Source organism: Convolutriloba macropyga, unplaced genomic scaffold, assembly GCF_964194025.1.
Source record: "Convolutriloba macropyga unplaced genomic scaffold, txConMacr16.3 SCAFFOLD_3326, whole genome shotgun sequence".
NCBI classification, from domain to species: domain Eukaryota; kingdom Metazoa; phylum Xenacoelomorpha; order Acoela; family Convolutidae; genus Convolutriloba; species Convolutriloba macropyga.
This window is the reverse complement of record NW_027449274.1, coordinates 1,286-28,354: the sequence shown is the minus strand read 5'-3', so window position 1 is coordinate 28,354 and position 27,069 is coordinate 1,286. Positions and strand designations below refer to the sequence as shown.

The 27,069-nt window shown below is 34.4% G+C and overlaps 2 protein-coding genes across 2 annotated transcripts; both read right to left on the bottom strand.

Annotated features, from left to right (window-relative positions):
* Positions 1-919: 919 nt before the first annotated feature.
* Positions 920-17,143, bottom strand: LOC142354917 (uncharacterized; the record flags this gene model as incomplete). Its single annotated transcript, XM_075407248.1, has 4 exons — positions 16,939-17,143; positions 13,418-13,846; positions 9,943-10,110; positions 920-1,179 (listed from the first exon to the last, which is right to left on the bottom strand). Coding segments are annotated over exons 2-4 (652 nt in total), but the record flags the coding sequence as incomplete, so codon positions are not given.
* Positions 17,144-22,374: 5,231 nt separating this feature from the next.
* LOC142354916 (uncharacterized) lies at positions 22,375-26,739 on the bottom strand. Its single transcript, XM_075407247.1, has 2 exons — positions 26,256-26,739; positions 22,375-23,683 (listed from the first exon to the last, which is right to left on the bottom strand). Exons 1-2 carry the CDS (start codon positions 26,341-26,343, stop codon positions 22,563-22,565), a joined length of 1,209 nt encoding a protein of 402 aa, XP_075263362.1. The 5' UTR covers positions 26,344-26,739; the 3' UTR covers positions 22,375-22,562.
* Positions 26,740-27,069: the final 330 nt, after the last annotated feature.

Genomic DNA, 27,069 nt, shown 5'->3' with positions numbered 1-27,069 from the left:
AAATGGAGTGGGTGCATTAATGTATCTGGGTTTTGTTTTGGGTTTTTACTGTAGTTTTAACTTTTGATGATTTCTCGTCGAGAAAAACATGATTACCTTACCACATCATAGAGTTCTTACTCCACCTCTTGGATTTTTCCGGGATTGATTTTACGATTTCAGGACAAAATACCAATTGTCAAAATTATTAAATGTGCAAAAATACCCAAAAATGCGCAATATTTCAGTACTGACAAGTCTAATTACAAGTCTCATTTCATTACTGATTCAGAGCTATGATCATGTCACTTTTTACACCTGGCGATCTGAATCCAAGTATAAATGAGGTCAAAAACCGTCCAAAATACGTCCGGAAAACGCGACAAATATTGATAAAATTACCAGAAATACTATTCACTAAAAAATTTTGAAAAATGTTTAATATAGTATGTTTATCAAAACTTACATGTAAGACTGGTGAAATTGTTCATGCCTCAGGGTCATTTAGGACTTGATCTGACACATTTGCAACCGATCTTCAGACCAAATTATCCGCTCAAGTTTGATTTTTAAAAAAAAAACGTCTAAATTTCACACACGCGCTCATACCGACTATACCAACCGCTACATTGGAATTGGGTTATTGAGGGAAACTATTAAATTGGGTATTTTGGCACAATGATGAATATTGGCTTATTGGGTATTTTGGTGCACTTTGGGTATTTTAACACCTTAAGCATTTTGTATCGTTGGGTTTTTTGGCTTTGGGTTTAGTTGCCATGTATCATAAACATGCCTATATAGTCTCTTGTAAACGATACCTTTTTTCAACAAAATTATTTGGCAATATCATGAAAGTGTCCTTATTTTTCTAACATTAGCCCAATATTTCTGGAAATTTTAGTATAAGAATCTGACCAAAAACCAGCTGAATATTTACCCAAAACTGAGCAGCCGCTCATCAAAATAATAGCCGAAGGGTGAACTTTCTCATCCGCCAATTTCTTCAGAAGCACAGAGGTCACTGCATTCATGAAAGCAATGAACAACATCACACAGGAAGCTATGGCCACATTGGGGGAGGTGTTGGAGTAAGAGTTGGCGGCTGGTTTAGAATCGGATGCTAATCCGAGAAGGTTCTCGTTTCCCGAGCCGAACAGCCATCTCGGTTGCATCACACAAACGACTCCCGAGAAGCAACTTTTTCACGATTGATTTGAGCAAGCATTCTCTATCAAAATTTTAAAGTTGAAATATGTTTATAAGACCATGTCTCGGCTAATAATATTAGGAGCTTAGGACATTTGAACTCTAAAAAAATGCGCTTTCAAGACCTCTTATTCAAGTTATAACTAGATAATTATTTTTCCAATTCTCTCAATCTTTTGAATAATTATAATTAAATCGGAATACAATATAAAACGGGCTTCAGCCAGTAGAAACCGAAAATTAAACATACCATACAAACACTGATTCATTCAACCTGCTCAATTTTTACAGAAATTTAGCACATATTTCAGTACATTCCTTACACAATTTCAACACTTCGAAAATGAGTATTTATTAGCGCATGGCTTAATTTTAGCAGACATTTTAAATTAAAACAAAGGAGCACACCAATGTGCATTTGCACATAATGCTCCAACCCCGCTGAACCAGTTTTTTTACTTAATTGACCACCAAATGAGGAAGAGATAGAAGACTTTCAAAAAATTACTTATTATTCGAAAATTATTGGTGTATCCATTTAAAAAATTGCGTTAAGCTCTAACCAGTTTACAAATGAAACAATGACTTATTAGAGGGCCGATGATACCTGACGTTAAGGAGAATAAGTGACACGACAAACAACAAAATCAAAAAAAACAACAAGCATTACTTATGACAAAAACCCGATGTCTGTCTACTTGTTCTTAAACTACTTAATGAAAAAGTCAAAATCGCATCAGATGCAAATACAGGCCTGTAGTGCACATACAAGAAAAAATCAAAAAGTCACATCAGTTTTGCGAGGCAACAGCATATGAGATCATAATCTATTCTCTAAAAACATTCAATCTAATGAACTGCGCCTGATTTCAGCGCCCTCAAAACTCATATGCGAGTTGTCAATATTGTGCTAATAATTTCTTGATCGGACAAGACAACAAAAGAACCTAAAAAATTGGAAAACATCAACAAAGAAAAAAATAATGAAACTTGTAGTATCAGCGATAAAAAACCATTATTTAATGAAAAAACAGCAATGAAAACTACATTATGATTCACCTTCGATGTCTTTTTTTGCTGGGACTACGGTAACAAGTTACTGTAAAAAATTGATTTTGTCAAATCTCAAGTTACCATTATTTTTGAAAACACTTTCTTTTAAAGCTTAAAGTATTGCAACCGTAAGCTTTCAACTTAAGAATGGTAAATAGTTTAACTTGTTCCTGCTAAGGAAGCTAATTGCACATGTCATTGGTGAGGTGGTGAGGCTAAGTCGATAGACTACTCATTAACACTGACTACCGGCAGAAATCAAAAGTTCGAGACGAATTTTATACAAATCTCGTTTAAACCAAGAAACCATATGCTGTGCACTCAAAAAATTAAGTGCGTTTATTGGCCTCCCTTTGCACGTAAATTTGACTTTTTAAAAATTAAGGTTTGAATTAAAATCATTCTGGTCTGCAACCAACTGAAAAAAACTTTAAAAAGCAATGATAATTCAAAAACTTTAATGCAGCGCCCCCTTACAATCCGATTAACCTTCGAACTATAGAAATCTACAACTAGACCAAAACTGGTCATACTGTTTCTGATTATCAATTAGAACGAAAAATGCTCCAAATGTTACAAAAACAACAAATTTGGCCAAAAAATCCTTAGAACAAAAATAAATGATGAGTTAGGCTCAATCATAAGACCCAAAAAGAACAGCAAATCCTGGCAAAACTCAAGAATTAGGAAAAAAATATATAAAAACAATTTGTTGGAGCCAAAAAAACATTGCGATTCAATCAAAAAACGCAAAATTAACTTACTGAACCTTTTTGAAACATAAAGGAAGTTCATATTAATTGAACTTTTATTTGAAAAAGCACTTTCTTCTAATTGGGATGAAAAAATTCAAAAAAAAGTTTCAAAAAGGACAGCCCCAAAATACAATCAGAATATTTTTCTCGTTGCAAAAAAGCGATGACAACAAAACTGGTCTTGCTATCGCTGACCGGCTGTTAAACAGTTCTTTTCTATAAAAAATGGGAAATTTTTATCGAACTCGAACAAAAATCTTAATATATCAAAAATAAACTACGCGCTTTTTTTATATATCTGTTTAAGTTAGCGAAAAAGCGCAAAAATGTCATTTTCAGAAAACTGTCATTGCTTGACAAGTTTTCTAATGATACCACTCACAATCCTCTACGATGAAGATATCGATCGGCAAAATTTGACTCAACAAAAGAGACATTTGAATATATGGGGCCTCCCTCCCACTAAAGTGCGGTCTGAACAATAAAAATTTTCGGCACATTCTTTTTGTACTTTTAGCACATTAAAGTAGAGCTGCACTTTCAGCGCATCTTATCATAGTAGTGGCTAGTGTTCCCAACTTTATGCTGAGAAAGTTTTAGGGCATCTAAGGCTATCGTATTTGGTAAGAAGTTAGTACTCTGCGACAAGATTTTCAGGATTTATTCTCTTTATACCCCCACCCCCGCTTAGTGGGCTTATATCTTTTACGCAACCCAGGATCACGTGCTATTTTTTTACATGGTAATGTGCTATATAACAACATATAAATCGTAACTGGGGGTCGTAAAAAACACGGGGGGGGGGCAAAACAAAATAGATCCAATTTTCAAATTAAAAATAGTGATTTTCGCAATTTAGAACAACATCTTTTTATTTTATCTAATTCCGACATATAAAAAATGATTTTAACACTGGAGGGAACTTCAACTAATTAAACAGTTCTGAGATCTTCAGGAACAAAAAACTCATTCGATCTGTGGTTTTTGTTCATGACTATTGCGCTTTTCATGCCAGAAAAACGTTCCGTGACAATTAATAGTTCACTGAAGTTTTTCATAATTAATGTTTTACAAAAATCAACCTCGGGATGAAGGCTCGCAAAAGTTTGTAATAAAACCATTCAGTGACAAAATTCTGTGATTTTCAGCTGTTCAATCATCAATTAAATAGTTTGAAAAAAATTGAAAACTGTGTGATGTTGATATTCAAGCAAATACCTAATTGAAAAAAAAAACGAATATTCCATTTTCACATTACATCAACAAACCGCATGGTTTAATTCTCTAAGATATTATGTTTTGCAATTCAGGAAAACTGGTAGGAGATTGCTTCTTTTTCTGCTTGATGAAAACAATATTGCTTGCTTTTTAGAAATTACTGAGCATCAAATTTTTATCTGAAATCAGAGAAATCATAAAAAACGGAACGGATTGTTTTACTTATAAATGCCAGATGTAAAACCACACAGTTTTCGCAGATTTCGTTTTGGAGTTTTTGATCATTAAAATCAATAAAATAATAAAGAAGCCAAAAAAATAATCAAAGTTTTAGATAATGTTTCAAAAATTTCTGCTTTTCAAATTTTGGTTTTAAAAGTAACCTTCTTAAAGTATTATTAAAGATCGTATCTAAATCGAACTGAATAAAAAAAATCACCTATTGAAATTTTGTCTGTGGATATTTTTTTATTGTTGCCAGAACACTTAAATTGATTTAATACCTCGCTATAAATGTTTTCAGAAATTAAAATGATTGCTTTGAGCTGCTACTAAAAACATAACCGACCAACGTCGGGGGAACAGCTCTCAAACGACCGGCGAACGGTTTGCTTTGTCAGTAGTTACCCACGGTTTAGTGAGGGTAGCTTTAGTTTAATTGAAGGGGCGTGTGGTGCGCGCAGCGGCGAGGGGGGGGGGGGGGGGGGGTTGCACTGGTGGGTGAGGTGGCAACGGTGGGAGGCGGGTCTTTGGCTGCGCAGGGCCCTTACGGGCTGAACAATGTGCAGAAGTGGGAGTTTGGGGGAGGGGGAGGGTTGAAGTGATGGGGGCAGATGTGGAGCGTGTGGTTGTTGTGGGGGGAATGACCTCTAAGAATCTCCTTTCACACCATAAATATAGTTCACCAAAACAGTTTCTGTGAACCGCTAACTTGGAGACCAGTGTGCTGAAAAGTTCTAAGAGCAATTAATGCCCGCTGGGCCAATTCCTTCTCTATTTTTTACACCACTGATAAAGACAGTCATAGCGTTGCAGAGCAAAGTCGAAATCCAGAAAGAAATCCAACCTGTAATTTCATTATAAAAAAAAGGAAACACTGGCACAAAAATTAAATCAACCAAAGCTGTTTGTCAGTTTCATATGCGTATGCTCAGATGTATTAGATGATGCGCTGTGTTCAACGAAATGTTTTAAATGTCTCTGAGGTGCAAAACAAGGAATTAATTTGTAATTTCAACAAATTCTAATAAAATTTTGTTGTTTGTAATTGTTTTCTCAAACCAAATATCGAGTTTTCGTCTCATCCTGTCTTAATAACGATAAAGTTTACTGTAATCAACGACATAAAATTGGTTTTCATTGTTTTCTAGTCAACAATTTGAACTTTTTTCCACAAGTTTTTTTTAAAAAAATATGAGTTGAAAAAATAACAATTCGTTCTGGTGGGCAGCAAAGACAGATTGGTTATTGTCAAGGAATTTTGATACTAAGTTACCTGTAAACATAAAATGTCTAAGCACACAAATCTTTTGGCTGCGGAATCTGCCTGGGTACAAAATTGCAAAATCTTTAAATTCATGAGTTTGTTGCTAAAATTTTGCTGCTTTTGTTGTAGCATTTTCTCCAGCAAAAAAGATCATTTTTGTTAATCTCTATAACTACATATGAGAATTGATCAACTCAATGGTTTCTATCGAGTCCAAGGCGCAATATGCCAAAAAAAACAATATTTTAAATTTTTAATGAAAATATTACTGTTTTTTAAAGGAATTGTCCACCAATCAACCCAATGAGTAGCAGAGAGCTTTTTAGCTTGGCAGTTTTCAGATCATTTAATTTTCAGTCTTTTTTAAACTAAAAGGACTCTATATAAGAAAAACGTCACAACGAACAGACCTTTCATTGGACCTCTCAGATTTAGTATAGCTATGTATCCGTAACATTACACTCTAATTGTGGCATATGACTTGTGCTTAATCATAAGTTTTTGTGATTGGCTTGGTTGCTTTCATGCATAGCAAAAAAGTTCATTTCGTTGCAAGAAAAAGAATTTTTTTGCAAAACAAACTATGTAAAATTTGAAAACTTATATCAAAATTTAAGTCAACTCACATGTTTTCTTTCGAAAATTTGAAAACATAAAAACATATGCTTTCTGCTTTTTCGCAAAATTTTTGATTGCGAAGTTCTCAATTCGGAAATTGAGTTTCCATATGCATGACAGGTCAATGTGTCTGTAAAAAAGTTTCCTTTATCCCGACAAACCAAACGTTGCTGATTTTTCAGAAATTCATAAATTTTAGTTGCCGGATACATGGGTGGGCTGAAGGTACATAGGAAAAGAAGTTGGGAATTTGGGGGAGGGGGAATTTGGGTGTGCAGAAGTGGGAATTTTGGGGGAGGGGGAGGGTTGAAGTGATGGGGCAGATGTGGAGCGTGTGGTTGTTGTGGGGGGAATGACCTCTAAGAATCTCCTTTCACACAATAAATATAGTTCACCAAAACAGTTTCTGTGAACGGCTAACTTGGAGACCAGTGTGCTGAAAAGTTCTAAGAGCAATTAATGCCCGCTGGGCCAAATCTTTGTCTATTTTTTACACCACGTCACTGATAAAGACAGTCATAGCGTTGCAGAGCAAAGTCGAAATCCAGAAAGAAATCCAACCTGTAATTTCATTATAAAAAAAGGAAACACTGGCACAAAAATTAAATCAACCAAAGCTGTTTGTCAGTTTCATATGCGTATGCTCAGATGTATTAGATGATGTGCTGTGTTCAACGAATTGTTTTAAATGTCTCTGAGGTGCAAAACAAGGAATTAATTTGTAATTTCAACAAATTCTAATAAATTTTTGTTGTTTGTAATTGTTTTCTCACACCAAATATCGAGGTTTCGTCTCATCCTGTCTTAATAACGATAAAGTTTACTGTAATCAATGACATAAAATTGGTTTTCATTGTTTTCTAGTCAACAATTTGAACTTTTTTCCACAAGTTTTTTTAAAAAAAATATGAGTTGAAAAAATAACAATTCGTTCTGGTGGGCAGCAAAGACAGATTGGTTATTGTCAAGGAATTTTGATACTAAGTTACCTGTAAACATAAAATGTCTAAGCACACAAATCTTTTGGCTGCGGAATCTGCCTGGGTACAAAATTGCAAAATCTTTAAATTCATGAGTTTGTTGCTAAAATTTTGCTGCTTTTGTTGTAGCATTTTCTCCAGCAAAAAAGATCATTTTTGTTAATCTCTATAACTACATATAAGAATTGTTCAACTCAATGGTTTCTATCGAGTCCAAGGCGCAATATGCCAAAAAAAACAATATTTTAAATTTTTAATGAAAATATTACTGTTTTTTAAAGGAATTGTCCACCAATCAACCCAATGAGTAGCAGAGAGCTTTTTAGCTTGGCAGTTTTCAGATCATTTAATTTTCAGTGTTTCTTAAACTAAAAGGACTCTAAATAAGAAAAACGTCACAACGAACAGACCTTTCATTGGACCTAGATTTAGTATAGCTATGTATCCGTAACATTACAGGCTAATTGTGGCATATGACTTGTGCTTAATCATAAGTTTTTGTGATTGGCTTGGTTGCTTTCAAGCATAGCAAAAAAGTTCATTTCGTTGCAAGAAAAAAAATTTTTTTGCAAAACAAACTATGTAAAATTTGAAAACTTATATCAAAATTTAAGTCAACTCACAAGTTTTTTTTCGAATATTTGAAAACATAAAAATATATGCTTTCTGCTTTTTCGCAAAATTTTTGATTGCGAAGTTCTCAATTCGGAAATTGAGTTTCCATATGCATGACAGGTCAATGTGTCTGTAAAAAAGTTTCCTTTATCCCGACAAACCAAACGTTGCTGATTTTTCAGAAATTCATAAATTTTAGTTGCCGGATACATGGGTGGGCTGAAGGTACATAGGAAAAATCTTCCTTTTTATATGAATTCGGGAAACAATGAGAGTACTGTTTATGTGTTCTTGGAGCAATTCTTTTTTTAATGTTTGATTCGGAAGAAATCATTTGAGGTTGAATATGCACTCAATATAGGATCCTCTTGAGTGATTTGTTTTAAGGGTGATCACTTGATTTAAAAAGTACGTTCTAATAAAGTCTTTTTTTCAGTTTCCGTTTCAACAACATTTGATATGATGATTTTCTATTTATCTTAAAGGCTTTGCATATGCAATCGCATATTTTAACTTAAAATGTTGGAATGATAAAATTGATAATTTTGCAAAACAATTTTTCCAAAAATATAATTAATTGTCCTAATTTTCTCCATAAAAACTTAATACGGAGCCAAAGGCAACGAACATGTGAAAGATCTAATTTGAATATCAGTGAGTAATAAAATATCAAACTACTCGCTCGGGCCGAGGTGTCAACGCTAAAAAACGCAAAATTTTGTAAGATTGGCGTTGAATGCGTTGAATTTATGTAAAATCAACGCTTGATCGTAAATCTTAATTAAATTCAACTCACTCAACGTCAATCTTACATATTTTGCGTTGATTTTAGCGTTGATCTTACATATTTTGCGTTGAATTAAGCTTAGATCTTACATAATTTGCGATGAAATTAGCTTAGATCTTACAAGTAATCAACGCATCCAACGCCAATTTTAGATATTTTGCGTTGAATTTAGTGTACATGTGGGGCGGGGGGGTTACGAGGGTGGTGGTGGTGGTGGTGGTGGTGTGGTGGTTCGAGGGAGGGGCAGTGTGTGGGGGGGGGGTACATTGCGAGGGGGGTGTGAGTTGGGGGTTGGGGGGGTAGGTTGGGGTACGTGTTGGGGGGTACGTGTGGTGAGGGGGGGGGGGGGGGGGGGGTACGTGGGGGTGGGGATTTTTTGTGATTTTTTTTCGAAAAATCAGAAACCGGTTGTGTGCAAGAAAAAGTGCTGAAAGAGTTGAACAGACAAAAAATTAGAGCAAAACTTGAACAAAAATCGAAAAAGATCTAAGCTGAATTCAACGCAAAATCTTGTAAGATCCACGCTTAGAAACGCCAAAATTATATGAAATTGATGTTACAGTCCGATTTGTAAATAGTACGGATCCTAAGAAAATCAAGGTTCTGAGGCACAGTGGTAGAAGAGGCAACAAGTAGACAGCAGGTCAGTGGATCGAGTCCCATACCCAGAGTTTCAGCGTTGAATTTTTTTGCAAAAGCAATGCTAAATTCGACGCAAAATATGTAAGATCTACGTTAAATTCAACGCAAAATATGTAAGATCTACGCTAATTTCAACGCAAAAAATGTAAGATCTCCGCTAAATTCAACCCAAAATATGTAAGATCTACGCTAATTTAAACGCAAAGAATGTAAGATCTACGCTAAATTCAACCCAAAATATGTAAGATCTACGCTAAATTCAACGCAAAATATGTAAGATCTACGCTAAATTCAACGCATTCAACCAAAATTATGTAAGAAAATTGCAGTGAACTTTCCGACTTGTCAACGCTAACTACCGCTGATCTTCCGTAAATTTGGCAAAATTCCTCGGCCCGGGCGGGGAAACTTATGAATCAATATCATTCATTTTTATTAATTATTTCGATTTGGCCCGCGGTCTGACATAGGCTAGGGTGTCTGTTCGGTCGGGACCCCCCCCCCCCCCCCCCGTCCAAGTCCGTCGTGGACAATGCCTATTTTTAAGTTAAGGACCTCTTTTTGGGTGATATTTTCATAATCCTTTTGCAAGGAAAATGCCTGATTATGATGAAGCTGTCAATGAGTGTGATTTTTTCTCCTAAGACTACAACTGCAATTATACAGACAAACACAGGTGTGGTCTGGGATATGATTGCGAGATCTGCAACTGTTATGTATCTCACACAGAGCACTTTGGTTGCCATGGTAACGCCATTGATTGCGGATCTGAAGCAGAAAACTTTACTTATGAAGTCATTCATGAAAATTATGAGGAAACTTTCCTGTTGCATTGTTGTAGGTATCAAACATTCATAAACTCAGTAATACAGCATTTCACTTAATAAATTTGACTTTGACTGAGAGAACGAAAGATGAAAAAAGACTTCATCATTCCGTATCTGAGCTGGAGTTAATTTCATATTAAATTCTACGGAACAAAAAATAGAAAAAGAAACCATGATGCAATTTGAAATCAAGTTTTTCTGGTACATTGGTTGCATGCGAGATATTAAAAGTTGGTGCAATGGATAAATGGTAATTCCTCGAATCATTGGAAACAATGAAAAAAAAATTAAATGAAGCTAAACTTTCAAATTTTTTGTTAAATTATAATCCAGTTTTATGAGCCCCAACCCAGTCAACACTGATCAATCGTGAGCAGCGCATACTGGAAACCCGGTTGATGTTTTGTCATAAAATGATTAAATTTCACCACTAAAATCCTCAAATTTTTCAAAAACTCACCACAAAAGTATTTGTGATGATATTTTTTACAAGTGACTGACGTAAGATGTGCGGTTTTTAGCTTTAAAATTTTTTTCACCAATTTTAGAGCATTCAGCTAAAAACCGCAATTTTTTTTAAATCAAAATCTAATCAAAGTCTGACAGACAAAAACAGACCCAAAATTAAAGGAACTGGTTTTTTGTATCCTCTCTAAGAGTTCCTAACGAAATTGTTGGAAAGTAAAAAAACAATAGCTCTAGTTTTTGATGACAAATTCTCGAGCTAAGAAAACTGCTTCCCAAAAGCATCACTCAACCTGGTATAAAAGCTTTTCGATGTCCTTTCAAGTGTGTATGTAAAATAGTTTCATCAATTAATTCTTTTTTATACATATCTGAGAACAATTTATTATTAAAAAAGCAAGACCCGAAAAAATTATTATTTAACGGCAAACAAAAGGTTTAAAGATGAAAGGCAGGAAATACAACGCTGAAGACAGAGCAATAGATTTTTGCGATTGAGTTGAACGCTTTGCTGGCTAGCGATTTCATTTTCTAACTGATGAAATTAAAAGACAAATTAAACGAGTAGTTTCCATTTTCTATATAGGATATATCATAGGATATATACAGGATATATACCATGGGATATATACCATCTATATAGGATACCATCTTTATCGGATATATAGCATATATACCATCGGTATAGTATATATATACCATTGTAACTGCTGTTTCAAAATTTTAACTTTTCAGTCTAAACATCTCCGTGTTTGACCAATGTTGGTCTGCAACCCAACTTGTGCAACCCAAATAAGTCTGGAATGAGTCAACGCAGTGGAGTTAAAACTTCATGTGAACAACACAAGAATCGGTAAGATATCATTTTGTTCACATAAAATTCACACTTTTTATATCATCCAATTATGAATAATTGCAAAGAAAATAATTTCCATTAATAAAAATTAGAGCCAGATAATTCGTACAACTTGACACAAGGAAAACCAATATTTTTTTGAGTAAAGTTTTTGCTTAAGCCTTTGTTTTTATATTAATCTGTGGATTCGAAAATGTTAAAATGCACAAACCCATTTTTTTTAAAAACCTCGGCCAATTTTAAGTCTTGTTTTTAAGCTTCAGGATTGTTCGTTTCTAATTTATTATTAAAAACAAGTTTTAAAATCTTCCTACTGAATAGTTTGTTTTCCGGAAATTCACGGTGATAACTTTAAAGCTTTCAAAAGTTTGCTTCACTTGCAGAAACCCTTTCTTCCATTCCTGGCGTCAAGAATCTAGGGTGCAAAAAAACCATCGTGTAAAATTTCAAAATTAGAGGTTACAGAGAAACTTTACTGTAGCAAAGGCGGAAAAATTGTGCTTTGAATAAATTAGAGAGCAAAAAAATTAAGCTGAATTTAGGCGACCAAAATTTAAATATTAAAAAAAATGGGTTGCCATAGAAAAAAATACTTAAAATGAGAAGGAAATTTGAAATATGACAGCAAATTATACGAAACTGTTTTCAAAAATAGAAAAAATAACGGAGTCGGTCTTTTCCCTAGTCAAAACAATGAGAATTTGAAGAAATACGGATAATGTTAATGAAATGAACAAAAAAAGAAAAAAATATCCATTTTAAAAACATTTTTGTAATACTAAAAAACGATTTTGTCAGAAAAACATTGAAGCATAACAAACCAATCTTTTTTGATTTTAACTAAAAGAGGAACTAAATTTTAGGAGATTGAAAAATTTGAAATCTTTTTCCAGCAATTTTTGTCAGATCGAAACAGAATTTGTTCCATCTGAATGTGTTCTTTCCCTCTAGTGTGTCGTCTACTTTCCCTCTAGTGTGTGTTGTAAAATGGTTTTCAGAAAAACAGCGTTAAGGGACAATGATTCCGTGGACATTTTTTAAGTAGGATTATATAACTTGGTCCAATGGTAAATTAACGTATTGGTTTTCTTCTCACCAGATCCGTATCGATCGCAAACTGATGGGGCGTCCTGAGTCAAAATTGCGGAGTCTTAGGAGCCCTTTGTACGTGCGAAATTCTAGAAAATTGTCCGGCCAAAAGTTTTTTCCAAAGATCATTTCGATCTGAGACCTCAATATAAGTTGTGATTGGATAATTTTCTAAAAAAAAAGTGTGCTTCTCATTAAAGGTTCTCAAAATTAGATTCTTTTTCCTCGCTTTTTCAGTGAAAAAACGGGTAAGTAATATAGCTTTTGATTTTTCTAGATGAAGAATTAACCACTCAAATGTAGCAAATTTGAAAAGTTGTTGTGAAAATCATCTGTTTTTGTGAAAAGTTCAAAAAAAATTAGATCAACACTTAACCAACTAAAAAGACTATCCTTCATCAGCTCTAAAACGGTGCTCTAACAGGAAAACTCCTCCTCCCAGCATCCGTTAGGTACGATTGTAATCAAATACTAAATTCAAAATACTTGTTATTATTCTGAACGTACCGAAAACGAATTTTTTAATCATTATTAACGAGCTCTGATCTTTACTAGAGGTTTAGCTGTAAATTAATTTCTTCATTTGCAAACTGAAACGGCCCATGTTGAGGTGCCAGACGGAAGCAAGTATGTACAGACCGTCCCAGACGGAAAGTGCTTATGTTCAGACCGTTCATGCGTTCACGTCCAGACTTTTTGTGCGTTTCTCTGTTTCCAGGCTATGTAATTTTGAATGCACTAGCCCCCCCCCCCCTCCTCCCCCCCTCGTGCGTTCATTTTCAGTCTAGCTATACTCGCTTCCGTCTGGGACCTCATCTTGGGGGAGCTTAGAACAAACCTGATAAACACCAATTTATAATTCCTCCACACTCCAATCCAAATGTCCCGTTTCCAAAAGAGACTCAAAAATATACCACTGATCGAAATGTGAAATAGAGCCCTGGATGCCAACACGAAATAGGGTATAGCCGGGGTTAATTTGGCAATGAGAAGAAACGTGCACAGACAGAAGGAGTAAGTGACTGCCAGAAATAGACCCAGATAATCCTCGCCGGACACCATTTTCACTCCCAAATTAGAATTATTAGTCCTTCAATTGTCCTTATGAGTCTAACTATGGATCGCAACAGCCCAGCAATGGTTAGTAAGTGTCATAAACGACCGGCATAAATTAACACTGATTAATTACAACTAAAAATTGCTCTGGTCATTAAGTTTTGGTAGCTTTTATTTCCAGTGCTGTTAAATAAACTGATTTTTGAGGCGCCTTAAATAAGATTGTAGTAATTTTGATTTTAGTAAAAAAGAAAAAACTTGTTATTTTTGTTCCGACCCCACTTTTTGCGATTGAGTTGAACGCTTTACTATACTAAAAAACTATTTTGTAAGAAAAAAATTGAAGCATAACAAAACAATCTTTTTTGATTTCAACTAAAAGGGGAACTAAATTTTAAGAGATTGAAAATTTTGAAATCTTTTTCCAGCAGTTTTTGTTAGATTGAAACAGAATTTGGTTCATTTGAATGTGTTTTTTACTTTAGTTGTCTACTTAGATTCGTAAAATGGTTTTCAGAAAAACACCGTTAAGGGACAATGATTCCGTAGACATTTTTAAACATCATTTATCCAAAACGCATAATTTATTGTTGATATATTGAAATCTATTTTGTTGACAGATGGAACAATGTCGTGTTTTTTTATGCCACTAAAAGACAAGTCCATTTTTGTTCCGACCCCACTTGTGGGGGGAGGAACTATATACTCAAATGGGTTTTTTTTGTTCAGACAATTTTGGCCGATCAATATATTCATCGTAGAGAAATGTGAGTGGTATCATTAAAAAGGTGGTCCAGCGTAGAATTCGAAAATAAAAAGATTGTTTTGAATTTCGTTTTTTCGAGGAGTGAAGGTCGAGGTTTAAAGTTTCATGTGAACACAAGATATTTGATTTTTTTTGTACACTTTTAGCGTAATTTTTTGTTCGAATTAACATTTTTTCCATAAAAAAATTAATTCAAAATTACCTTTCACGCTACAAAATGCATCAATTTGGTGTTCCTAATAGACGAAAGGCAATTAAAAAGACTAGTCTTGGTCTACCAGTAAAATTCACTATCAAACTTGATTCCCCGAATTCTATTAGAGAGCTGTTTTTTTAGAAAAATTTTTATGCTTTTTTTTTTAATTTTTAAGTCACTAAGAGATAATTCACCTTTCATTTCGAGGTTTCGTTAATCACAAACCTCATTTTCATTCAAATGATGGCCAATGAACAGAAAAATAGCTTTCAAGGGAATCGCTCATATTTTTTTTTGGCTTCGACACTGAGTGTTCGTAATTTTTAATTAAATTTTGATTTTCTTTTTGAGATTTTACTGAATATTTGAATATGCCATAGACACGTTGACTAAGAGAGCAATTTTCTTCCTTAGGAGCTTTAAATGACCTATCTAGTGCTTTCAGTTGACAGCTAATGGTTGTTAAGACATTAAAAAATAATTTTTTGATTTTTTTTATGTTAGCCGATATTAAACTTATTTTTGCGAACTCTAATTGAGTCTCAGTAATGACAGGACCCCCGTATATGGTACTGCAACCAAAATTAATCTGGTTAGTTGTTTCATCTTCAATTATTGGCTTTATGACTTCAATGCGACGAGTTTCCATATACTTTTTAAATTTTTGAATAATTTCTTCATAATTTTATTTTCTTTCGGAATCTTATCGCTTCATCCTATTATTAATAGTTCCCATCGGCATAAAAGAAGTTTAAAAAGTCATGGTTAAAGTTTTCAGAGAATAGCTTTTGGATTGAACAACTTTGAGACTTTTTTTCGCACTTTTCTAATGAAACTTTGGTTTTTGTCTGTATTTGTTATTGTTTTTGTAGTCATAAGACTTTTTCTGATGTCGTATTTCTGTCTGGTCAACAAAAAACAGCATTTTCGTCCAATCGAGGTATAACATAGCGTATTTATTGACTTCTGTTGAAAGCTATTGAACTTAATGTTGTTGATACTACGGCTTTTCTCAAAGATTTCGTGGTTTCAAAAAAATTTGTTCATATTTGTTGATTTTTTGAAGTCTTATAGTTAAAGAAAGAGAAGTCCTATTGTTGTTTAAAAAATTAGTTACAGATTGAATTGATTGTACGGAAAAGTTCATTATATTAATGGTTTCGACACTTCTGTCTCATTTTTTTAGGAATCGCTGCTTTTGCTGTTTTTTTTATTCTTTGAATGAATGATGTTACTCTATGCAGTTAGTTCATAGCGAACAGTCTTAAAGTTCATGTTATTATTCGTTTTTTCAAATTCTTTTTTATTTTTTGTTGTTGTTTGTATTGTTTTTTGTATAGATTTGTTGATCTTTTCATCAACTTTTAACTAATTTTCATCATTGAGAGGTCCCATCCAACTCCTTGTAATGCAAAAATTAAACTTTTTATTGATCTTATGTTTTGCTTGTTGGAAAATATGCGTTTCCATAAATTTTCTGTGAGTGGTCAATATTTGCGTTTTCATTCTCTTCTTTTACCACGTTCGCGTAATAACAGATCCCAATTGAAATGAGGCCCAAATGAACATATTTAATCGTTCAGTATAATTTTGGTTCAATTTGTATAGATAACAATTGAAATAAAAAAAACAACATTTAGATAATAGCTAATGATTTTAATAGCCTCAATGATTTGTGTTTTCGCAGGTTGTTTGTTATTTCTTGAGCTTTTCTGTATCTTTAGTCCGTTTCTATGGCTTAGTGCAACCAAAGACAGGTCCCGTCAGTATCGTAATGACTTTATAGTAAGTTAATCGAGAACTGTTCTGCTAAAAGCTATTGATTTTTAAGACGTTTGAAATTATTTGATTTAAAAATTGTTGGTAGATTTTTGAATATCGTCTCATTATTTTTTCTTTTTACTTGTTACCTAGTCTTATTAAGGAAAAGTCTCATCTGCTGTATACTTAAGGTAAAAGAAAGTTTTTGCAGTTAAAGTTTTATCTGATTGCTTTTTGACTTTGTTTACAAGGTGCCTTTACATTTAGATATTGAGTTTTGCCGTTAATTTTTCTAATTTTGCTTATTTTATTTGTTTTCCCCTTAGTATTTTTACTGGAAGATCTTTTGATTACTGTAATGAGGCATGGCATTATGTAATTCAATTAGTAGTTTGGGTAAGAAACAATTTTTTAAAACTTAGTTCAAAAATATAGATCAGCTTGGGTCTGAACTTCATGTGCAAACGCACATTAACGAGCCTCCTTGTCTTACATCAAATAGAAAATATAACTGATGTATGATTTACGCAAAATGTCTAGACAGGATTCCTGATTAATGAATAAGTCTGTAAAATCTAACCAAAATTGAATCAGGATCAGTTTTTTTTTAATTTTGAAAATTGAAATTGCCTTTTAAAATGTCAGGTCTAAAGTGAAACTTATTGTTGATAACTGATTAGAAATTAAATCATTTTGTGAGACAAACTTAAAACTGTAGCAATAATAGAATTAGAAACCAAATGTCATTGTTGATGTCACGGAATAATGACCGTTCAGACATTTGACAAACCAAATACAATCAAGGATAAATAACATATTGTAAACATTTATGTTGCTTATTTATGTCTTCTGAACATTGTTTTACTAGCATGTTCAGCTATCATTTGAATCTTCATAAGGCAGAATGATCTATTTCTTTCCACGGTATAAATGAAAAAAAAAACTGATCTCAGGAAATACGATAAAAATGGCCATAAACATTTCCCAGTTTAAGGAGCAGGGTCCAATCAAAAGTTGATCAGACCAAATTGGGTCACCTCGGGTTGGGTGTGGGGTGTGATAAAAGCAGAACCCAGTGACAGAGTAAGACAACTGCTCTACGGCCCGGGTATAGTCTGATCAGGGATAGTCCAGTCCGTCCAGAGTCCGGGAGATCTGATCAGAGATTTACCTATATCGATTTTTCTTCGATAAAACGCTCGAGAACAATTAATGAAAAATTAGAATTAGATTTTGATATTTTTAGAGCGAAGGAGAGATCGTTGCGTCCAATTTTTTGGCTAATTCAGTATTTTGTTTGTTTTTGGTCAGTTTTATGCTTAATACGATCTTGTTTCCATTTTCCATCGGAATTGCCCAGGTCGAGGTGTGCGCTTTAAATTGTCCTGGTCCAAATCATTTCGTGCGCACGCATGTCCATTGTGCGCTCAAAATTACAGGGCAATTTCGAGCGCAAGAGCGCACTTGAGTCTGATCAGAGGAAGATTCAAGCTCACTTCAGTCTGATCATAACCAATTTGTAGCGCACTTGAGTCTCATCATAAACGGTTTGAGCGCACCTGAGTCTGATCATAAGCGATTTGAGCGCAACTGGGTCTAATCATAAACGGTTCAAGCGCAAGACAGACGATAATCCTGCGCTCAAAACTCTTCAATCAGAGAATCTTTCGACCGACCACTACTGAGTCTGATCAGAACCGATTTCGAACGCAAGTGTGTCTCTTCAGAGATGGCTTTGAGCGCAAAGGAAGTGATAAAATAGCTAACAAATGTCGGAAATATCTCAAACCAAGTTGAAAAAATGACCTATTGAAATTTTCCCAGTATGTTTTGGGTGTGTTCTCCTCCTCCTTCTCTCAACCGGGCTGGGTACCGGCTACTGCAGAGTTAGAAACAAACAACTATAGGAGATTTAGAGCAGAGTACTATAGGTAAGAAAACCAGGCTAAAGCTCTTTCTCCAAAAAAAAACAAACCAATTAAAGTATATCTCATGGTTTTAGTCTCATTTTCGCTTATTTCATTTTTTCGGCTCAAGGAGTTGCTCTAAGTGAATCACATTGTAACCCCCCTAGACTTCCACTAATATGTAGACTGTAAATCAGCAAGAATTATTACTCTAGCTTTTTCAACCGAATCTAGCTATCTATCAACTTTTGTCTTGGTTCCGTTTTTTCAAATGCTTTGGCTACTTGGATGACAGTAGAACTTTGATATGGCACACTACCTGTCCTAAAACTTTTTCTTCGTTTGAAACAGAAGTTCAGTATATAACTTACCAAAGTTCTTCATTTGCGAGAACTGTAGAAGTGCAACCAGAAAAACCGAGAATTTAAAAATTTGAAGGCTTTGTTTTTAGCCATTCATCTGAACAAAACGGATTTTTTTGTTACTTAAAACCTATTCAATACCATTTTTGGCGAGTGCTTGTTTAAAACTATCTGAGACAACCGGCTGGTAATTAGAAAAGGAAACCGGAGGCTCCATAGGACTTCTTGTTTTTAAGCCAACTCAGGGGGGATGTGTACTGAAAGTTAGTTTTTCTTTCAACCAAGACTGATGGAAAACCCTGAAAAAGATAACAAAAATATTATTGAAATATAATCTGTTGTCTCATCTAAATTATTTTGTTTCAGTTAACAAGCAAGATTCTTGGCGCCTACGTTAGTTGCTGTTGAACTTTTGCGAACTGCTCTCATAGTTTTGAATAAAACCGTGACAAACTTTGTCAACTTTCTGTTCAATTCTGTCTCAACTTATTTCAATCAAACAGTTCAATGCATAATCAATTCTGACGCCAATTTTATTTGCGCTGTTTACTTTGGAATAAAAGTGAGTTCAAAATAAAATTTTGACCCCTTCTGCTGAAAAACAGCGGACAACAATCTTGTCACAATCCGTCGTAAAAATTGTTTTCATTGCTTTTATTTAAAAATCCATTGATCGTGTGCCTCAACCCCAAAAATAGTTAGTATATAAGGCCTCAAAAGTTTTATTAAGCCCCGAATACCTTCTGGCTTCGTATTTTAATCCAAAAATGGCTCCAAATAGCAGAATCTTAAAGAGTCGCAAGGGTAACTTTTCCAGTATATCGCTACACGGTCAATACTACTTCGCTGTTTTCTATACTTTTTTATCCAACCCAAATTACTTGATTGTGGATTACAATTAGCTCTTCCATATTCCGCTTTAGTCTGTGATAATTTTGCATAAGCATTTCCACCATTTAACTCCGCCTAAAGTTGTTAGTGTTCAAATATGTTGATCATTTTGTTCCTGTTTTTACAGTTGATTCTGGAATTTGTCAAAATTTGTTTTACAAGTGACCTTTTTCTGGCGAAAGGTGTCAGCATAGACCAGTTTCTTTTTTCACAGAATTTCAAAGCCCATTTCATTGTTTGAATTTTGAGAATTAACACATCTTGAATTCATTCATGTTTTATTTAAGTACGCAAGGTTGTTGCCAAACACTGCTTTAAATAAAATACAACTCAAGTCTTCTATTCCAAGTAAATGTGGTTTCATAAATTAACAAAATATTGAAAATTTCTTAAACAGCATATTTTGTTGAGTCATTGACTTCATTAAAATTGTTATTCACTTCAAAAACTCCCAAAAATTCCCGAGACTTGAAAACTTACAGAGATGATCAAAAAAGTAAATGAGTTTGGTGCGCACTCATTATCGAGCCTCCTTTTTGAAAATTTTGTCCAATAGTAGTTGGCCAATTCAAACATTTCAATTCATCCATTAAAATTTAACGATTAGCCGTGATACACAAACACAGAGTGCTGCGTAACAATATTTACGCTACTATTGAATCGACTAAATGTTGAAATACATTTTCGTGCAACAACCAAAACATGAGACGATTCTTTTGGAAACTGATTTCTATTCTTTGTTGTGATGACTGCCGAAAATTTCGATACTTAAGTCCTGATTGGAAAAATAGTCAGATGCATATTGTTAGGAAAGTAATACTTTTAGAGTTTGATAGGAATATGCTTCTCTTGCAAAATTCAAAAAACACCAAGACAAATAAAATAGCTTGCAAGATGAGATGTACGTTTAGGTTTCTTTCAATTTTTTGCTCGAGCTATGATCTACACTGTTTACTTTCGTCCTCATTTTGATAATTTGCTGCAGAAATAAATGTTAGTTTTTGAATACCAAAATCTGATTTGTTAACGTTCATACTACTTTATTATTGTTTCTACTAATTACTTTTTACCTAACTCGAAATTCAGTATTCTTTCAGAATAGAACTAAGAATGCTTTTTAAAACTGAGGTATTTGTGAATTTTTCGAATGAATTTAGCTGAAGAAAGAAAGTTGAAAAAATCAGTAGCTACATTATTTTACCTATAACAACCTTTAAAGCATTCTTTATCCAGCATTATCGTTTTTTCGTGAAGTAGGAGCTAGCGTTTTTACCTATTTCATTAAATACTCTTGGAATACTATTGCCCCAATTTTTAGTATTTTGCGACAGCAGCATTGTAAATTTTAATAGCTATTATAATATTTTATTACAGTAAATTGTATTTGTTAATTGTAAACTCTATAAACGTTTTTGTCTTTTTACTGAAAAAATTAAAACATTTCATTGTTCCAACCCAACCCTAGAGGGGGAAGGCACTACATGCTTAGCTAGATTTCTGATTTTTTAATCTTTGGTTAGTTATTGCGGATCGAATGATTCATCTTAGAGGGTTGTGAGTAATATCATTAGAAAACCAGTCAATTATAGAATAACATTTTTGGGTTTCTATTCAGCTGAAATTTTTTCGGTCAAAAACGTTTCGTCCGATATACTTAGTCATCTCAGATGAGTGCTATTATAAATTCCGCTTTCTAAGATAAGGTTCAAAAATTACATAATTGCAGGCGTTTTGCTAACTCATTGAATTTGATATGTAAAGATTTCTCGCAAAAACATGTATTGCTCAAAGATTTGACAGAATTACACGCTTTTAAAAACAAGCAGGGATATCAAGGCTCAATTGGTCTCATCGTGGGATTTTACAGCGAAGAAATCTTCAGATTGTATAGAAGCGCTGTCTTCATTAAGATAGTTGTGCACTTTTAGGATTATTTTTATATCAATTACCGACACGCAATATTTCATCAGACCGCAAAAAAAGTTTAGTTAATGGCAAGTCTCATTTATGTTAAAATGACTTTTGATGAACATATTATCTTAAGAGATAAGGTCATGGTATATATGGCTTTCAGCGGATGTTTCCAAAAAATTTTGACTAATTCTTCAGTTTGGCATGCATTCTTCATTCTTCTGATAGTCACGAGACCTAAGTCTCGTTATTCAGAGAGCCAATTGATCTTCTACCGAAGTAGGAAAGAACCTATCTAATACTTTCAGCTGAAATCTAATGCCTCTCAAAACATTGAAAACATTTGTTTAAAAAATATAGGTTAACTTTTAAATATGCACTTTTTGTTGCTCTTTTGTCAACTTGTAACATAATCTACTCAATGACAGGTCCCACCCTCTTTTTTGTAGAGCAAGCAAAAAATCTTTCTATTTCCTTTTACCCTTTTTGTTATTCTTTCTGTCGGCTTATTACTTCGTTTCATCAAGGAAAAGTCCTATCTTCCTTCTAATGAAGGACAAGAAGGACTTTTGTTTCGCTTAGGTTTCAACTGATGATAATTTCACTTCGTTACTAAGTATGTTAACGAATAGATCTTCAGTTTTAATAGCAATTAATATTTGCTGTTTTTCTATTTGCCGTTTCTCTTGTCTAGTAATCTATTTAATGGCAGGTCTCATCGGCACTCTAATGCGCCACTTATTTTTTGTTCAATGATTTCAGTTTATAACGATTTTTCTTCCACTCGAACACCATTTTCCGAACCACATTTTTTGAAAGTTTTTTGTCTCTTCCTACAGACGATTAAATCAAAATAAGAATGAACGGGGTTGGAATATTATTAGCAAACACACATTACCGAGCCTCCCTGTTTCACATTCTCTGGTCAATCTTTAAAACAGCAAGCAATTTTGAAAAATGCCATTAGCAAAAACTAGCATCATTTTCCATAATAATATAAACTCACTAACTGAGCTTCAAACAATTTTATGTAACTAAAGCATTGATTGAAAGCTAAATATTATTATTCCAGAGAGAGAAAGATATGAGAATAAAGGAGATTTTTAACTGAGAGAAAAGGTTCCCAGGATAAGCTATCCTTCCAACTTTTGTCGAAGTTTGACGATGAAGCAATGAATTTGCTTTAACTCTGGTTTCCATTTCGGATCTTGACTCAAATTGGCATATTTTTCCACTTTTTCCTTAAATTGGACCAAAGTTCCTCTTTCAACGGAGATCGGTAACGTGTCTTTAAATACTGTCAACATTTCTGGTTCGTGATCTCCGCAAATTAGGGAGTGCAACATTTCGAAGGCACAGTATTCGATTGACCACAAAAAGGACTGCTTAAGGCTTTCTTTAATGTTCATGTCGACAAAATTGTATTTCTGTAAGTAACCCAACAAAATTTTGGCCGCTTGTGGATCTTTATTTGTCATTGTAACAAGCGAAAGCAATGATTGTTTTTCACTGCATTGCTCCGTTGTAAATCGCCGATCAAAAATTAAAGTTGCAACCATTCTACGGATGTCAACATTGCTACCGTTTCTGAAAAATCGGCATCCATTGGTGAGAGCATGTTCGATCACCTCCTCGGATCCATTGTAGCACGCTGAATATAAAATATCATCAACCAGAGGCTGGATCATGTCTGGCAGACCCCGGGGTTCACCACGGCTCATACGCCAATCAATAATTCGCAACAGTCCTCGATTGTAAGCGGACGCATACCAATTTTGCATTCCTTCATATTCAAATTGGTTCAAATCACGATCAATTCGGTAATACTTGAGAAACTTTGTAAGCTGGTCTTGAAACTCTTTACTTTTTTCCCGCCCAATAAGTCCTGGCATTACGAGTTTGGTGAACATCTTAATTAGTTCATAAACGTTATTTTTGTTGAATTTCTGTTCGAAATATCGATATAAAAGGTCAATGTCTTCTCTGTGTACAGCAACGCGAACAATATCTTCAGCGTGCTGTCCGCAGAAATTGTGCAAAATCAAATTCTCATCATCCTTTTTGTTTCTGAGATCAAGAGAACTGGCCACTATCAAATGATTATCATCGTTGTTAACAAGTTTTAGTAATTCGTGTCTTTCTTTATCGGTAGTGACAAGAAAATGGAGTGACTTTTTCGCTCGAGTTGAGGCATTGAGAAGGAGTAGGCCGAAACGGACACCTGGCCACGGTTTTTGATCACCATCTTGAGCACCTGTTGCACGACAACATAATTATAACCAGAGCCGAGGTGTTAGAGGTAAAACAAAAGCAAAAACATATAAGTTGCTAAATGAGTTGAATACGAAAAAAATCAGCATTTTCTAGCGTTGATCTTACATAATTATGCGTTTCAAAGCGCTGATCTTACAGAATTTCAGAAGTTTTACTGAATATTACATGAAATTGTAAAAAAATGCGATGATTTTTCAACGCTTGTTACTGTTGATCCTAACTATTTTCCTCGAGCAAAAATTCCCCGACCCGGGACACAATATCAACCGTCTTATAATCAATCTGTTGATAGTTGCCAGCTAATTAGCAAACAATTGTCCAAAAAGATCTTGAAATGTCTAAAAATTACCAACTTACGTCGGTTGAATTGCGCTCAAACGACCAGCGAGCGGTTGGCTTCGGTACTACAGAGCTTCGGAGAGATGGTAGCATAGGGGGAGGGGCGGAGTGGGGAGCAGCGCAGTGGAAAGGGGTCAAGCAATGTGGGGGAGTGCGAGGGGGGGGGGGGGTGAGTGGGGGTCAAGTTTTTAAGATTAAGAAGCGCCCTTAACACAATGAAATTGTCTCCTAAAAACAGTTTTGATGTATCGCATTCTTAGATACTGGTTAGGCGTAAGGCTTTTTAAGAGCCCCTAATGCCCTCTGGGTATTAACTGTTTATCCCGTTTTTGAGGACGAAAAGTGGATCAGATGAAAAACCAGCCAAGCAAAAAATTGCATAAAAAGACCAACATAGAAGGCAGATTGTCGGAAAAAAGCCGCTGTTGACGCGCTTGCTGCACATCGGGATTTAAACAGAAAAAAAGACAAATTGATTTTTTTCTGGTTTTTTTAGTTTCAAAAAGTGTTCTAATTTGACGTCCAGTTTCAGTTAGATTCTAAAACTATATTTAATTAAACTTCTAAACTGAAAGCTAAAAAATTTAATACCGATATCAGCTAGCAAACACTCTAATGAACTTTGATAACCTAATTCTCAATGATTTAATGACCGGTCTTTATCAATTCATCCCGTTTCTTTGATTTTGCTCTATTGACTTTGACCGTATTCACTATATTGCGTAACTCAATGCATGAAAGAATTTAAAATCCATTCAATTGAAAAAGCGAGTGAAGTAATCCAGAAGTCAAACTTGAAAATCGGGACTTATGTAAAACGAAAAAAAAACGTGATCAAAAGGTAAAGCGAATTATAAAAAAGGAGAGCACCTAAATAATAGCCGTTTGAGAGAATGACGGCGGTTATTAACAATACAATTACAATTGCTGCAATCTTCGTTTGAGAGCAATTAAAGAGTCGCCACTTATCGTATACCAATTCCACTCTATCTTACCAAACACTAAATAGTACGCCTAAATATTATCAAGCACAGGATACAGACATTGTCGTGTCAGCAGAACCACGTTCAATGGTTCGTAAATTTTTAAATCCAAAAGCCAACACGCAAAGAAAAAAATAACGGCAAAAACAAATTTGATTAAATTAAGTATTCTTTAACTCCCCAGCTTATAGTCGAAGCAAAAATTTGGACTATGGCTTATTCAAGTCAGCAGTACAACAGATTATGGTATGAAAGAGAGTGTAAGGACAATATACACAATGCCGAATTACCCAATGACAGAATACATAATTCCAAACACCCAATAATCCAAAATACCCAATTCCAATAAACACAATACCAAAATATTCTAAATATAAACTTATTTTTATAATCTTACAATTAAGATACAAGCCCACAATTAAGGTAGCAGTCCACAATTTACCAAATATTAACAAAGAAAACGAGCACAACCATGAAATTGATCTCGGACAAATTACGTCTCTATTTCAAGGCAACGAGCCATTTATTTGGACTTTTTTGGAGAAGATCCCTCGATGCTGCCAATCAGATGTTCATTATTATTAGAATTAGACGGAAAAGAGAACATGAGCCGATATAAATCCAGAGTTCTAAGAAAAAACCTCATAAAAACTGCCCATAATTTTGAAACTGATGATGTTGTCTCATACTTACGCATGACTAGCTCACTAAACACATCCCTGAGCGTCAAAACCTGTTAGCTTAGCGTTTTGTGGTGTAAGTGAACAATTTTTTATACAGGTGTTCCTAAAATCAAGAAGAGCTAGAGAGCTGATAATTTGATAGGTGATTTTCTGTTTGCTATGTTGTAACGTTTCAAACAAATTTGACCATAACGGCAGTTTGACCTTAACGGTGTTCTAACCAAAAAAGCGGTTTAACTTAAAAGCGGCATTTCGATTGTTGAATTTTTTAATCTTTCAAGTTTACATGTGCAAGTGTTTACAGGTGCAAGTTTACCGGAGAACTTCTAGCGTTTTGTTAACCGCCTATATGTGAAGCAGAACCTCAGAACAAAACAGCTCAAATATGAAAAGAAAAAAGAGGAAAAAGAGGAGTACAAAATCTCGGATAATTGAAAGCGTTGAAAAGTGCAATAAATTACCCACGCCAATTCGAGTTGAAACGCTAAGCATAGTTTAAATCACCATTAAATGACTTCGTTTGCAAACTGTTTGAAAACTTTAATACCCGAATCGCTGGGGCAAATTTGGTCTAAGAAGATGATCAAGACGTGGTCCTGCTCAAAGCCGGAAAACTCTGATGCATTTAACTCCATGGATGGACACGCGAAGAAACATTCTTCGTCTGTAACATGATTTACGGGAAAGGGGCGGCGGGGCGTTTGATCTGACGAATTTCTGAATACAATGATCGTCCTTTCTTCGGGTGAATAGAATTTTCGCCAACGTTCAATTTCACGTTTCAGACGGTTGTTATTTGCAGCCACAGTGACGTGAATGGCCTGCTCATTAAAAGCTCGTGGAGCAATCGATACAATACTTGTTCCACAGACGTGTTTACTGAAATAAAGTGACTGATATTATTCCCAAAATAATGAAGTAATAGATGTACTCCTATGAGAATTTCAAGCGTTTTGTTAACCGGTTACATGTTAACCATAACCTAAGAACTAAACAGCTCATATTTGAAAAGAAAAAAATGGAGCAACAAATCTCTGCTATTTAGAAGCGTCGAGAAGTGCAATAAGTTACCCGCGCCATTTAGAGTTCTGCACACGCTTTAACTGATTTTCTTTCTGTTCAATTTAAAATACCTTATAAAAGACATATTTGTTAAATCTAATTCTCATATATATGAGCATATAAGAAAAGCATCAGTTGAATCATAATATATTAACATAGCTGACAGATTGCCAGAAAAAAAGCCGCAATAGCTTTGTAGATGTGCAGTCTCAAAAACGATAGTAAAAGAAACAGACCTTAAAAAGAGACTTCGTTTTATTAAATGCTGTGATGTTATCTTTAAAGAAAGTGTTTAAAAT